This window comes from Diachasmimorpha longicaudata, chromosome 8 (assembly GCF_034640455.1).
Source record: "Diachasmimorpha longicaudata isolate KC_UGA_2023 chromosome 8, iyDiaLong2, whole genome shotgun sequence".
Lineage (NCBI taxonomy): Eukaryota > Metazoa > Arthropoda > Insecta > Hymenoptera > Braconidae > Diachasmimorpha > Diachasmimorpha longicaudata.
The window spans coordinates 5,305,477-5,320,387 of record NC_087232.1 but is presented as its reverse complement, the minus strand read 5'-3'; the positions used below and the strand labels follow the sequence as shown (position 1 = coordinate 5,320,387).

General features: G+C 40.3%; 2 protein-coding genes across 5 annotated transcripts in view; one reads left to right on the top strand and one right to left on the bottom strand.

Annotated features, from left to right (window-relative positions):
* LOC135165376 (epidermal growth factor receptor) overlaps nucleotides 1-14,911 on the top strand; it is an 81,698-nt gene that overhangs the window by 41,312 nt on the left and 25,475 nt on the right. The window contains exon 1 of one of the 4 annotated variants that reach the window (XM_064126622.1): nucleotides 3,569-4,015. The exons of 2 other annotated variants lie outside the window; for them this stretch is intronic. The gene's annotated coding sequence lies outside the window, so the exon portion shown is untranslated. Of the gene's footprint in view, nucleotides 1-3,568; nucleotides 4,016-14,911 lie in introns of those variants that run through there. One more of the 4 variants, XM_064126621.1, reaches the window with a different exon arrangement.
* LOC135165380 (uncharacterized) lies at nucleotides 12,298-14,805 on the bottom strand. The gene is made up of 3 exons (XM_064126630.1): nucleotides 14,650-14,805; nucleotides 12,861-14,581; nucleotides 12,298-12,775 (listed from the first exon to the last, which is right to left on the bottom strand). The coding sequence occupies exons 1-3, from the start codon at nucleotides 14,690-14,692 to the stop codon at nucleotides 12,389-12,391; spliced, it is 2,151 nt and encodes a 716-aa protein (XP_063982700.1). The 5' UTR covers nucleotides 14,693-14,805; the 3' UTR covers nucleotides 12,298-12,388.

The following is a 14,911-nucleotide window of genomic DNA, read 5'->3' as shown; positions in this document are numbered from 1 at the left end:
AACTTATTTGTTGGGAAATAATGCGAGAGGATTTTAAATGCTCCTCAGACGATTGATGAGAATTAAGATGTAGCCGTTAATTTCCATGCAATTATTTTTTATTTTTCTGAACAGCGATGCGATTAACGAAATTTTCATCGCAACGTGCGATAATTAAAATAAGTAACATGTCGAACCACAGCAAATCGCGGGAATTTTGCTAGAAATTATTACTAAAAATGGATAAAAAGACACGTGAAAAGATACGGTAAAAAATGAATTATGTGATGGAAAGTGATTTTTATTTCACTGCACATGTTATGTTTATCGATTTTATGGACTGCAATTTATACCAAACCGTTGAAAGTCGTGGTACAATTTTCATTGTTGCATTTTTAAATACTAGTACACAACGATATTTATAAAGAATTTTCATCGCTCGATCCGGTTTTCTGACATTATATGGAGTCAAATACATGGACAGACTATTATGCCAGATTCCAACAGTTATACTAAACCGCTTGATGGCGCCGTAGAAAATTTTAAACATTCAGTTGACGCCATTAGCCTTTTCGAATATTCAAGAAATTATATTTTGAAAAGAACAAAAAAAATAAATCCCTTTCTGTTAGTTTTCTTTCATAAATATGCACTGTTATGAACATATTTGTGTTAAATATATTCAAAATCCACATTTTTTTCTAGTAAATTAGTGGTGCAGATTATACACAAATAATTCCATTTATTCACGAACATAAAATAGAAAATAAGAGACGTTTTTGGAATTGTAATTTTTTCTTCTTCCGATGATTGACCACTCAACTCTTCAAATATTGTCCCACCGTGGGTGGATAAGTCGTCACGACATATCGAGAGACCCCATCCACCTACAACCCAAAGAATTATAAATAAATGGAGAGATATTGTTGGAGTAGTCACGTACTAACAGCGAATGAACTGAATAAACAAATTAATATTTCTCAGAATGATCTGCTTTTAGTCAATATTCCATCGGTGCGTGAGTACAATTGCGTAATTCCTGAGTACACAGGTACATTGGAATGAAAAAATAAAAATGAGGAGTGAATTCTTGGGGAATCGAATCGATATCCGGGTCCATCGTAAACTTCGGAGCCCCTGAAAATTTGACCACCCTCGGAGGGACCCTGGGGTACACTTTAATCGTCTCGATCAGGTGAGAAACGACCGCACGATGGGGAAATTCCGGTGAGGGAGGGAATTGTGTTTTGACGCTTGAAACCGACTTTTTGGAGCAGCTGAAGGAGATTGGACCTTCCCAGCTCAGCCGTATCCATATCTTCATGGAAGTATATATAACGGGATCGTTTATTATGAGTGTGGACAGGTTTTTCCTCGGGGAGTCCCTAAAACGTCCCTTTTTGCAAATTTTTGTGATAAAAAAATGATTCAGCGCACCAAGAAAAATACTCACAATTATCACAATTATCCACAGAAAAATTGCATAAAATTTTCCTTCGCTAGACGTCGCACTGGAATTACGGAGAATATACGTAATTTTGTGTACTCGTGAGAAAAGTATTTTTGGGCCAGTGGAAGTATATCACTGGTCTTCGGTTCATGCTGTGGACCTTCCACGAATCCAAAAAACTCTCTTTCACGCTCATTACGAAATATATTAATTTAATATAAATTTTATAAATAAATTCCACCATTTTCATGTATAAACTGTATCCTATGTGCTGCACTTTCTAAAAATTTTTCATATTTCAATTCAGTTTAAAATTCCCTCGGATAATATCAAATTTTTGTCCCTTACAATCCGAAACAATTTTTTTTTCAATTCAAAATTGAAAAAAATGTCAAACAAATTTATCCCGAAACGGTATCAGTTTCACCTTTTCCTCTGCCAACAATGACAACTCGTGAAGTGTCACCTCTTGACGACTGACAACCGAATTTTGCCTCTTTTTGTAGTCGAAAATTTTGCCTCATTGTTCTGTGCGTGTTATCCCTGTTACCGTGCGCTTACATTCTGAAGAAAAGAGTGAAAAAAAACGAAGATAAAGGAAAAGAACGAACAGCAGGACTCACCAAACAATGTAAACGACCGTCGGAGGGGCCAGAGGGGCGGGAGGAGAGAACGGTCAATCCACTTGAGTGGTACAATGGGTGGAGAGCCAGCAGGGGTGAAGACGGGTCCCAGGAAGGTCGGGGGTACACGGGAATTTTTCGGGGTCAGACCGCATTACAAAGCTATCGAGTGCGTCTGTAGGTGAATCCCACAAAGGCACCTGCTGCAGACCATGAGACAACCCCTCGACCTTTCACAGTCAGGGGTGGAGACAGGGCTCTTTCAGGGTGAAAATAAAAATAAAGGAGAACAATAAACCTCCACTCGACTCTGAAAACCATAATTTTTCTCAGTCAAATAAGTAATTCTTAATGAGAAATTTATATTTTTCCAACATTTCCATTAATTCTTCCCTGTGACACAATATTTTATGGGCAATTCAACATTATATTTTGTTACACAAATGACTGAACATCTGAGGAAGTTCTGGAGCAATTGCTCGAGTTATCGTGCGTCAAAGGAATATAGAAAATGTTGAAATCAATCGAATTCTATATTCGATACAAAGTAGTATTTTTAATAAATTAGGACAGGCATACGTGTTGGTTTCCACGAATGCCAAAACACTAAAATTTTAGTTTCTCATATTCATAAATTTTTATCTGAAGAATAATTTTGAAGAAATCACCGCTATCGAAAAAGTATTTCAAAATAAGAATTTATAGGAATTTAATTATTCAATAATTTATTCGGAATGCCCATTATCTTCGTTTTTTCCTCCTCTATTTTTAGAATATAACGGGGGTTCCCCTTTTTCATTTCTTCAATCTTTTTTTTCCAAGTACCCCAATCCAAAGAACTCCACCCAAAAAAATACAAATGTACATAAGCCCACAGTCGTTGAATACATCTATATATATATCCCTAAAATATAATTTTCCCCTCTCGATAATATTCCACCCTATTAACAATTAAAACTGAAAAATCATTCATCACCGAGACGTCCCTCCCGCCGCAATACGATTATTAATAAAAAAATTCATTTTCAAGTCTTCAAAAATAAGTATCGTAAAAAAAATCCCTCCAGAAATTCCATTTTCTAAAAAGCATAAATTAAAAATGCTGTTTCTCAAAATCACTTACGCAATATGCATCCAACATTCTTAACACATGCTGAAAACCACCTAAACCTCAAACCCCTGTTCTTTATCTAATCGCGACACATGTTTTATTTTTTTATTCAACTCCAGATGCACCTTGAAACACCCAAGATTCAAAATTCTCTCTCAAAGCCAATCCCCACCCCTGTGCCCACGGACCAAAACTGGGCCTGAAAAGAGCAATAGTGTGCGTTACCCAACATCTCCAAAAATCACGTTGCCTCCCAGACCCGAGAATGTAGAAAAGGTAGCATACCTGAGTTTTAGGGACGAATAAGTGAGGGGGAGGGGAAGTGACCGGCTTGGAGGAGTCGATTGGAGGTGGAAAAGACGGTAAGCATCGTCGTGGTGGTGGTGGTGGGATTGGTTGGAGAGGGAACCAGGGCCCAGCATGGACCTGTACTCCATGCTCGTATCCCAAAGACTCGCTCCGCAAGGTGAGACGCGCGCGGAACCAATTTTTTTCACTCCGAGAACTCCATAATTTTGTGTTTACTTTGTTTACATCGATTGACGCTGTCATTTTTCGGAAAAAAAAACGAGACAAAAACAATCGAGGACTTGTTCACTGTGCCCTGAGACTCATTGGATTCTGCATTATTATGCAATGACAGTGTTTACATGTCGATGTCATTATTTATGATGACACCATTGGACTGACAGCAGTTGCCTATTTTCTATGAGTGAATGTTCAAGTTTTGATGATTTTTGCAAAGTGAGTGCAGTGATTTTTGGATTTTTCCTGTTTTCCAGTGGCTATTTTGGTTTTGATTGGATACTTTCCAGTTGGGGGTGCGCAAAATCGTGAATTTTCCTTGAAACGGTAAGTGGAGTGCGGGAAGAAATCGGCGTTACATTTTCTGGGAAAAATTGAATTCCGGTTGTCAATAATTTCTGTCCATCAATCCAAATTTCCCGTTGGTTTGAAAAAAAAAACATTAGCACCCACTGTGGGCCTCTTGTTAACTTTCCCCCCAGTTTCACGATCGGGGAAATGTCATTGTAATGAAAATGTGAAATTTTCTGAAGTTAAAAATTCAAACCAAAATTGCGCAAGTCTGGAATTTTAGTGGGTCCCGTAACACTAAAAATAAGAGTGGGATTTGGGCCTTATGTTAAGCAGAATGGTTAGTACACAATACGGGGACTTGAACGACGGGGTAAGAAGGCAGGCGTTGCGTTGGCGGTATCTGTACATTTCGAAAAACATTCATTCATTTTCTTTTCATCCTCACTTGCCCTTTTTTTTCTCCCCCTCTGACTCCTGCAAAACTCATGTACCTCAGGGAACGATGACATCTGCCATGTATATACGAGGTCGAGAGTAGTTTTGCATTGAGGTGAAAGAGTGGAGAATCCGGAGATAAAGGGAACCGGACTGAACTTCCTTTCAGAATTTCTTTTTTTTCATAATTTTTGAAAAAGTCCTCCAGGGGTTGGCTGCCATTGTGATGCCATTGACAATGTATTTTTCATTTTTTGGCGACACGTTGAATCAAGTTGATGATTAGTATCGCAAGTAAAAGTTGAAAAAGCTGAGTTTAGTTTCCCACAAATCGCCGGTTGCAACTGAAGCGTGACATTTTTATTTTCCCCCCCGATGCAAGAAAATGAGAAATAAAAAATCATGAATATCTCATAAGTCTGTCGCTGAAGGCCTCCAAGATGTAGGAGAGGCCCAACCCTAGACAACAACGATGAGGAATGAAAGAGGGCGAGGTTATACTGAGCAGTCAAATCGAGTTAGATTCCCAGGTATGGCCAGACAAGTGAGGATAAAACGATGATTCTTCATTCTCGTAGAAATATATTCTACCTTTTCTCGCTTCATCATCTAGCTAGATGGGTTTCGTATACGTAATACCATCTTTGGATTGTGTTGCATTGCATACGCTGTACTTTGGCCCGAGGCTGAGTTTCAACAAGGCTCTCGGATGGAAACAACAAGATTTGTTGTTGTTGGATGAATACTGTCAATTGGATGCAGTCAATCATCAAGAATATTCTTCACTCGATATTGTTTACAGTTGTGGAATAATTGCTCGAGGTCTGTCAGCAGAAGTTCCTGAGTCTATGATTTTATACCTTGACTTTTCAGTCATTTTCATCGCCTCCATTCCCGGAATGTTCCAATTGAGTTAAAATGTTCAAATTCACGCTCTAAAGTTGAGCCCGCCCTTCGTAAAAAAGTCATTCCCAAATCAATGAGCCAGCGGCCTCTTGGGTTTCGTTCTTTCCGAGCTTCTTCAAAATTTAATTATGTTTTTACACTCCCCGCAGAAGATGTGTATCACGTATAATCCCTTTTGGGAATGAAAAAAATCTCTTCAGGAACGTAATGAATATCATTAAGATTCCTCGTTAATTAATATCCGCAAATCCTTTCTCTCGAGTCTTTAAAAGTACGTAGGCACGAGGGGAGAAATATATTGCCGGTTGCATTAATCCAGCGAGCTAGGTGTCTGTACATCTTTCCTGTCTTGGATGCTGGAAAGGTCCTCAAGCCGAGGGAAAGGCAATACTGACGTCAGTCTGGTGGAATGAGGTTAAACACGAAGGTAAAGCCGAGCTCATTCGTTCGATGTTGGCTCTAGTCGCACTCTATAAAATCATCTTCAGAGTTGTTATCATGATTCGCAGATGAAAGGTATCGAGGCTCGTTACGAAAAGTTGGTTAAAACCCACTGCAGTTCTCATGGCCATCGCTTTTCATGATTTTGAAATATATTTCAACCAAGTAATCAGAGCAACTGCCCAATTTCATCTCAAATAACTCGATTAATCGTTTGAAAAACAAATTTTCCAGAACCTTCAAATGTAAATTTCGTTCCAAAAATCGCTTAAGTAACCTTTCGATTTTGACGGCAACGATTTCTCATGATCTTCAGGTAGGTTTAGACCAGACGACCAATGGAGGACGTTCAATTCCGTTCCCCACGTCTTGAATAAGCTCCTGAAAACCGTTTTCCCAAAATCTTCGTAATTAGTCTCAAGGTTTCAAGTTTCTCTACAAATTAGTGTAAAGTGTTTCGAATTTTCATGATAGCACTTCCTCATCATCTTGAGCACTATCTTAACAACTGGATCAGAGGACATTGACAATTGTCAATGTTTATTCCAGCAAAGTGGACTTATCATTTCAAAATCATCGGTTCCAAAATTTTTATGTCTTCCAAACCGATTCCTGCCTTTGTCTCTCACGAGTTGCAGTATAATGTACATTATCCAGAGGCCCACAAACAGTATCGTTCTACCACACGTTTATGTATACTTCGAGCCTGGTCCCAGGTACTGGTCTCGAGGACTATCTCGTGTGGATCTTTTTTCGAGGTCTTAACGTCGTGAAGCCGCTCTCGTGGTTGACCCCCGGGGCTAAAGATTACGAGGGCTTTCGAGACTCTCTCGGCTCTCTAGAATTCAAACCATCTACCTTCTTAACCTACCCTCTTCCCCCTCCGCCCTCTTCATTTTTTTTCTCCTCTTCTTCGTCAGAAATGCAACGCTGCACTGATATATATCCTTACCTGGTTTCCACTACTGCGTTTACTTTTTGTTCCTCCTTTCGTGTTTTTTTTTTAATTCTCTGGAAAAAAAAAGAAAAATGAAAGAGAGACGACGTGCGGGTAATCCGAGAGTTGTACGAGAAATTATATGCTGTGGAAATATTTCGGGTGGAAGAAATGATATTGTGTTACATCTGGGAAAAATTACAATTCATTACAAAAATTCTTCGAATCATTCAATTAAGTTGTGAAAAAATGTTGTGAATGCAGGGGCTAACGATCAAGCTTTAGTGAAAAAAATACTAATGATTAAACGATCATTAAGCTGATTACAACATTAAATGCCCTTCGCGTTCCTTTCGTGTAGATAATTGAATGATTTTTTTTTCCTTGAAATTTACCATTAGTTTGATTTTACAAAGAAAATTGCATCGAGATAAATCGTGCATACGTTTTAAAAAATCCATAATTCAATAATTTGCCGGAGAATCGATCGAGCGTTCATTAGTGAAACGATACTCAATTCCATGGTCTGAAGAAATTGCGTGGGGTGTCCGTCAAGGCCTTCATCGAGTTACTAGTAAAAGACGTTAGGCCCAACGCCAGCCATAACAGGAGGCGTCCCCAGGCCCTCATACGCGTACTCAGCGCCCCTCATGTGCATACGTGAAATCAATAAACACTTTTTATGCTTCTGTTGACAAGACATCGGTCATAAATCACAGAAATTCAGGAATAATAAAAAAAACGGAGGAAGAAAAAAATTTAAATTGGAAAGTCTCGAAGCGTGACCAAGTGTCGGAGCGAACGCTGATTGAGACACTGAAACTCAATATAACTTTGTTAAGAGATCCGTTAATTAGTCCTTCGCTCGTTTTAGGTCGCCAAGGCGAGAAAACGTCGATCGATTCCAGCTAAAACCATTGAATTCCCTCTATTTTACGAAACCGTTTCACTACAAAACAATGAAAAAACCCGTACATTTCTTTCAACAACTGCCTTGAAATTTGTTTCTTTTGTAAACTCACTTTTACCGGTATGTTAATGTCATTCTTTCGAATCCCACCGGCATCGTGAATTCAGGGAGAGGTCTCCAAGTGCTTCAGAATTCGGAGCTAGTCCAGTCTGGTTTTTTTTTCCCCCCCTCAAACTTCAGCTAAAAGGGAGGGGTGATGTTGCTTCTAATTGATGAGAAAGAAAACTACTCGCTCGAATGCTGAGAAACGATTCGTGTCTTTGGACATGTGTCCAAGGTGTCCGAGATCATTTCTTTCTCATCTTATTGAGAATCCCGATCGACTAAATGAGAATTTAGTTATTGACTTATGCTGATTTATTCCTCAATCAGCGAGAACGACAAGTTTTTCGTGGGTTGTGATGCATCAAATGGTCCCACAACCAGTTCAACCCCATGAAATATTTCCACTTCAGGTAATTTCACTCCTCTAACTGACTACACTGACCCTCCCTTCCCCCTCCATTTCCCCACCGTTTCGACACTTGATTTTCCTCAAGAAGTCACCCACACTGACACCTCCGTCGCAATCACCATCAGTCTCTGATCTCCCCCATCAGTGGAAAGAAATTCACTTCAACAAGTTGACACCAATGAACTGTATCAAAGAATCCCAGTGGGCGATGTGTGTGAGGAAGTAATCAGGGGAAGGTCAAATCCTGCAGAAAGATTGAACCATTACAGAAAACGGTAACCACCGGTTTTAGTAGTTTCCTGACATTTTCGGTGTAGGCGTTTGTTACTTCAGTGTTCAAAGGAAGGGATAAAAAAAAAGAAGCCAAGAGGATAATGCATACCCGTACCGCTGCAACCGGTGACATCATCAGCGAGCGTATAAAGTCAGCTGATGCCGTCACGACTTAGATGGAGCGAAAGAAAATCGATGCAAAAACCAACATGATCAGTGGAACGACCCCAAGGCTACATGTGATACAACATTAACACCTTAAAATCAAAAATTGATTTGTTTATAATGCGACGAAGAGCGAAGTCAGCGTCGCCTGAATAATTGCAATTCCTGGCATGAAGAGAGGCAGAAGGATTTATGTAATCCGTTAAATTATTGGACATTCAGATTTATTCATTACGTATGAATAAAAGGTAAAGATTGTTGGATACGATACCAGAAGAACTGCTATAATTCGATCAACTCGTGTGCGGTTTTTACGTGTTTACATGATCGTGACCCAGTGACTCACGAAAAATACGGCACGATATCCATAATGAGATGCCAAATAAGGTGGGGATCTCCTTGAGGGGGGGAATATTTTCTTTCCGCCAAAGACCAATGTCTTATCCCCGACTTTCCCCCCTTCCTCCCTCACCTCCTCTGCCCCTCTTTTTCAGTCGTCTCATTTAAACTCCTGAAACAAGAAAGTTCACAATGATGGCTACGAGGAACAGTAAATTCGATGGGAGATGGTTTCATCAAGGAGGTGGTCCAGTCGAAAAAAGGCCCATCAGGAGAGAGAGCATTCTATAAACAATCCTGAAATGTTAGTTCAACAACTGTTCGATATTATTTGCACGAATTCTTGAGATTCGTGGGGGAATTGGATTTTGCGGGGCTGTGGTGTACAGAAGCCATTATCGTTCTACCTGAAGGCCTTTGCTGGTATAAGAACGCGACGATAACGACTGGAGTCGATTGCTCGCTGGTCGTATACAGGTGCGCAAATGGGGCCTGAAAGTACTATTTCTGATAAAGAATGAGAGTGTAATTCATTCTGCGATTCGGAAATGCATTTTTCTGGGGTAACACTGGGTTTCACGGGTTGATAACCTATTCATAACTATTTTCAAAATTTTCTTACTTGATTTAGAAATTAATTTACAAATTTGGTAATTGAAGACTGTTGGCTCTGTTTCATGGAGTGTTATAAGTACTTGGTTGTTCTTACTTATCATTGGTAAACATTTTGTTGGGTAGAGTCGACTCTTCGCGTCTGAAGCCCCAATTTTTTCACTCAAACGTCGACCTAGATCTGAACCATTTGAAAAAAGCTCCGTTTTTCTCAGTGCGTCGTCCGTTAATAGTTGACGAATTCCATTTGGAGTAAGTGAGTTATACTATCCGCGCATTTGGGTCACATTCCAGAGCTGAAGGGATTTAATTAATCCTCGTCAACGAATAATTAGACGGGCGGTTACGTTCTCAACAAGAGGGAGAGAGAGAGAGAGAGAGGACCACCAGGTTGTTGACATTGAAAAAGGGGGTGAAGCTCGAGACAGCGGGCGTCCGCGACGTGACAATGCTCGATTCATTATTTCGCTTTCCACACCTCAAGAGGACAACCTGACCGGACAAGACAAACTGCCGGTGCATTTGTCTCTTAGCAGAGCTCCAATCACTTCGAGGAGAAAGTCAAAACACGAAGTGGAAAAAAAATCCAATGCAATCCTATGCAAATAATCCGTGGAGATTTAAACATAAAATCTGAATAAATGTTTCGACATCTGTAATGAAAATGTCAGGACGTAAAATGCATACAGCAATTTACTTTACGATTCACGTGCACATTGAATTACCCTAATGCATCTGGTGACATCTTGCTCGATGGAAATGGAAGAGGACGAAGGATATTCATTGCCTTCGAACCCCAAAGTTCTCAAACCCAATTTTATTGATTGAATGTTCTGAAATATATTTTTTCAAATACTTCATACTTTGGTGCAGATAAATATTCTTAATCGGCTTAAGTGCCTTAATTCTTCAGCCCCTCGTCTTCACGGGTTGATGGAGCCGTCGAGGGCATTTTAGACTCGACAATCCAACGTATCCAACGTATCGGAGTCATAAAAATACTGGAAAAATAATTGATCCCCGGGGATTAAAAAAAAAAGAAAATTAAAAATATCGGGATTAAATAGCAGTCGCTGATAAAGTGCTGTTGGGCTTTTACCTCACCTGAAATTCTCCGAGTCTCTCAAACGGAATTATCATCGTCAGCGATTAATACCTGTGATCGATGGTCCCTACAGTGCCCCAAATGTCTTTTTCACGGAGGCTAATGGAAATTGTCAAATTCCATTCCTGTTAAATAAATGAAAAACAAACAAATAAAATGGAAAAATCTTCAGGAGGAACGGAGAACCTGTCGTCCTTGGGGTGGGGATTCTCCGAGACGGATTCACACGTGTCAGGAATGAATAAGTGAAATACAGGGTGGTAGGGGGGTGGGAGGGGGTTTGAAAAATGTACAAGTACCTTGCAACCGTCGTCCATCAACTGTCCAATTTAATTCAGCACTGTTTTCCAACAAGTTCATACATCAGGTATTCGTTAACACCCGTCGGGGTCTAATCGTTAAACACCGGGATGTTCGAAAATGTATTGAATTCAATGCTCCTGGATCACCTTTGCTAACGTTACTGAGTACTAATTACGAAATCAATGGTAAGGCTCGTTATAGAAACTGCTCCTGAAAACGGACACACGGATTAACGATTCGAAATCACGAAGTCATTAAGGTGGAGTTGCCTTATAATCTAACGCACTCGTTAGTGCATACCGCACAGACTGAATTCTAGAGTTTGTATGTAACATGTGATGTGTCTTATGGAAAATAATTGATGATAATTTTTTTGACAGTATTTGATACATGAAAATTACTGAGCACTTTTTGGGACCGAAATTATGTCAAGATTTTACGCAAATTGGGGGAAATCAGTGATCCCTAGTTAATTATTACACAAATAAATTTTCTAATTATTTCTCAATGACAGGGACATCTTCAAGATGTCCCAGAGCTCAATCACGTGATGATTTACTTCAGTAATTTTTTAGAGTAAACAAAATTGTCGTTTTTTTATTTTTATGCGACGAAAAACGCACGCACGTAAAACAAATTACAGTAAAAATGATGAAATATGATGGAGTCGATATTAAAAATGTTATGCTCCAAGCTCTTGAGGAATTTACCGAGTCTCTTCGTGTATCCCTCTACCGTAGGAATCTCTTACCTGCGGGCCCCAGGATTGAAATTTTTATCCCTGAGATGAACGATGAACCTTCGTGGCAACGTTTCAACGGCGATAGATTTATAAGTCTTAACGTGATATAAATCAAAGTGGTCTCGAAGGGGGGTCGAACCGGTTGGCCCGGAGGTCAAATCCTCGATATCTAGTTCTCCTGAATAACACTTTTTTTCCACCCCCCTGCCCCTCTCCATTTTTCCCTTGAGAATTTCCTTTTCTCTCCATTATCCTCAATTGAAAAATAGCAATTAAATTCCCCTGGAGTTTGAAGTTAACTTCTTTGAAAGACATTTGCCACATTTTATTCAGTTTCTTCCATCCTTCAACCATGAAAACGCGTGCATGTAATGATGGGTTACGTTGCAAGCGTGATATCCTTCTCGGCTTGTTCCCTGACGGGGCCCTTTTTCCAGCTAAAATATCAAACGCTGACGGTTAATGACTGGTTATCGGCGACCTCCTGTTATCTCGCACGTCTGCAAATTGGGGATAAGAAGAAAAAAAAAGATAAAGTGTATCTTCAGTACCACCTCCATTGCTTCTTAGAATAGTTGGCGGCCATCATGGTTGAGCCAAAGTCATGTGGTTTTGTAACTAAATTTATGACGAGTTAGAAATTTCCGGTTGAAATTCCAGGTGTAATTTTTTAATATAAAGGTAATACATTAATGTGTTAATGTATCGTCTTTATAAACAAATGTCAATCGTCTTTTTGCTGGGGATTATTCAACCATGCAGAGTACAGTATTTTTTTAGTTGTATTATCATTCAAATTCCTGTGACTCGGATACTGGATTGACGATCGATCCTTAACACTTGTATCCGCATTCCGTTTTGTGTCACGATCCATAGATCTCTGGAGTCTCATCTTGAGCTTCCCCATCGATCTCGTGCTAGGAGCAGTCAGGATGTTCTCGTCCTTGACGCGTACTGTGTTGTTACATTCCACAGTGGTGGCGGGATACCCGGATTCGCCTGAGGTCTTCGTGCCCTGCAAGGTTACCTGGTTGTTGCCATTTGAACTTCTCCCTTGATGATGACCCGAGTGCATCCTCTGTGATCCCACTGGACTCCCCGAATCATCTGGCTTTACTGAAAATAAATCATCAAAGTACTCGGTCCCATCGTTTGGAGAATTAATTTGCGTTGAGGAAGTCAGTTGGCGATTTTACCAGAGTGTCACCCCCTGTAATTCCTCGATCATCACCCGGTTTTGCCGGATCATTAATGTTTTTCCGATTTTTAACGATCCTATCCACCGATGCGTCACGAGGTCCCGATTTCTTTGACATGACTTCTTCAATCGATGCTTCCGTCAGCATCCGGTTGTCCTGATCCAATTGCTTCAATTTCCTCTCAGGATTCTTGACCGTTGGCACACGATGTTCATTATCAATCAGACTGTTGCCTTTCCCTCGTTTCACTGATTTCATTGTCCCTGGCGCCACCGTCACCTCCACCAGCTCCAGATTTTCTCCAGGCATAACTGACAGTTCCGGTATTGGTGATACTCCACCGGACGTTTCGTCACTCGGTTTCCCTGAGGCTGCGTTGATTTTTGAGCTGTTGTTTTGCGGAATTTTCAAGTAACTCGTGGGAGACGACAACTTGGCACTCGTCCAGGGTATCGTGTTCCTTGTTTCCTGCACTTTCGGATTTTTTATCGGGGATACAGACGATTTTATCACCGGTGCATAGCGCAATCGCGCCTCGGGAAATCGGTGGTTTGGGGGAATTTTCTTTTTAGAATTCAACCACTGGTTCATTAACGAGTTGATGTTCTTCATGTCTGATTTATGAAGTCCAACGCCTTTGTCGTGGCTCATTTCGCTAATGGACGACGATTTCACCGGTTTTGCGGGGCTGAGATTAACTTTCTCTCGTGATTGTTCACCGGAACTTCCGGAATTATTTGGAATATTTGCTACTGGCTGCGGTGATTTCAACACCTGTAGCTCAATCTTCAAGTTGTCAGGAGTTTCAAGGATGCGAAAGGACTCCAAGGACGTCCACCAGGGAACAGTTTTACGCATCTCCGATTCTTCGAGCCTTTCAGAATTACCAGTCATTCTTTTTAATGGAACATCAGTCTCTGGTTTAGATCTGCTCGTTCCCGATAAAGATAAATTTAACATGGATTTATTCCTCATCGCAATGGGAATTTTAATCTCACATTTGCCACATGAACTCGTGACATTGAGGGTTGGAAATCTCGTGCTAATTTGTTTCACACGTGTAACGGGTACACCGTTGATTCGAAGGTCAACGGCGCCGAATGAACGAGTTGGAATGATTTTTTCGCACACTGTAATCATCATTATACCCATGTCACTCATGTGTGAATTTAAATCTGGGGGGAGGGGCTCGATAATAATCGATACCTCCGAGGATTTCTCATTTGAATATTTATCGATTTTTTTCATCGGTTTTTCCGGGAATTTCCATGACGAATTTTTTGAAGAACTGCCGCCATGTTTCGTCTTTACTCCAGCGAGTGAAGAAATTTTTTCAATCGTCGATTTCGAGAAAATTCCGGTGATGGAATTTTTTTCCTTTTTCTGCGCGATTTTAGAGTCAATTTTTTCGCTGTATTCCCTGATCATCTCGGGATAGGTTTTGTCGGAGGTTTTTAATTCACCTGCGGGTTTATGATTTTTTTTATCAACCCCCGAAGGGTTTTCCAAAGCCGGTGGCTCCTTACACATGTCAAAATTTTGTTTACGAGGTGCAGCCACGATTTTGCCTGCATCCAGACGTTTTACGATATCAAGCGACGTTGTCGAGCCCCTCCAGGAGTCCCTGGGGACACGGTCGGTCTGCAACCGAGGATATTTCACGCAACTAGGGCTTGAGCAACAAATCCGCAAGATTTTATCATCGCGTGGCGCAATACCTGCAGTCATGATATAAATTGATTGATTTAATACGCGATCATTTTGTAATTTGCATAATTGGACTCACTCGGGGGTATGTGGAGGGCAAACATCTTCTTGAAACGGAGCATTTTCAGTGTGTCAGATGTACTAGAACATTTTTTATTTATTTTAATGTCACAAACAGAAATTTTTATTAACCTAGTTATGAACTTAAAAATGTCACGTGAAGTTGGTAGCAGAACGTGGCTCGTTTCATCTGCAATTTCATTCCTCTGAAGAATGTTGTTGTCTTGTGACCAATGGTGATCAATTCTTTAGCATTAGGGGGAATTAGGTTTCCCAATTAC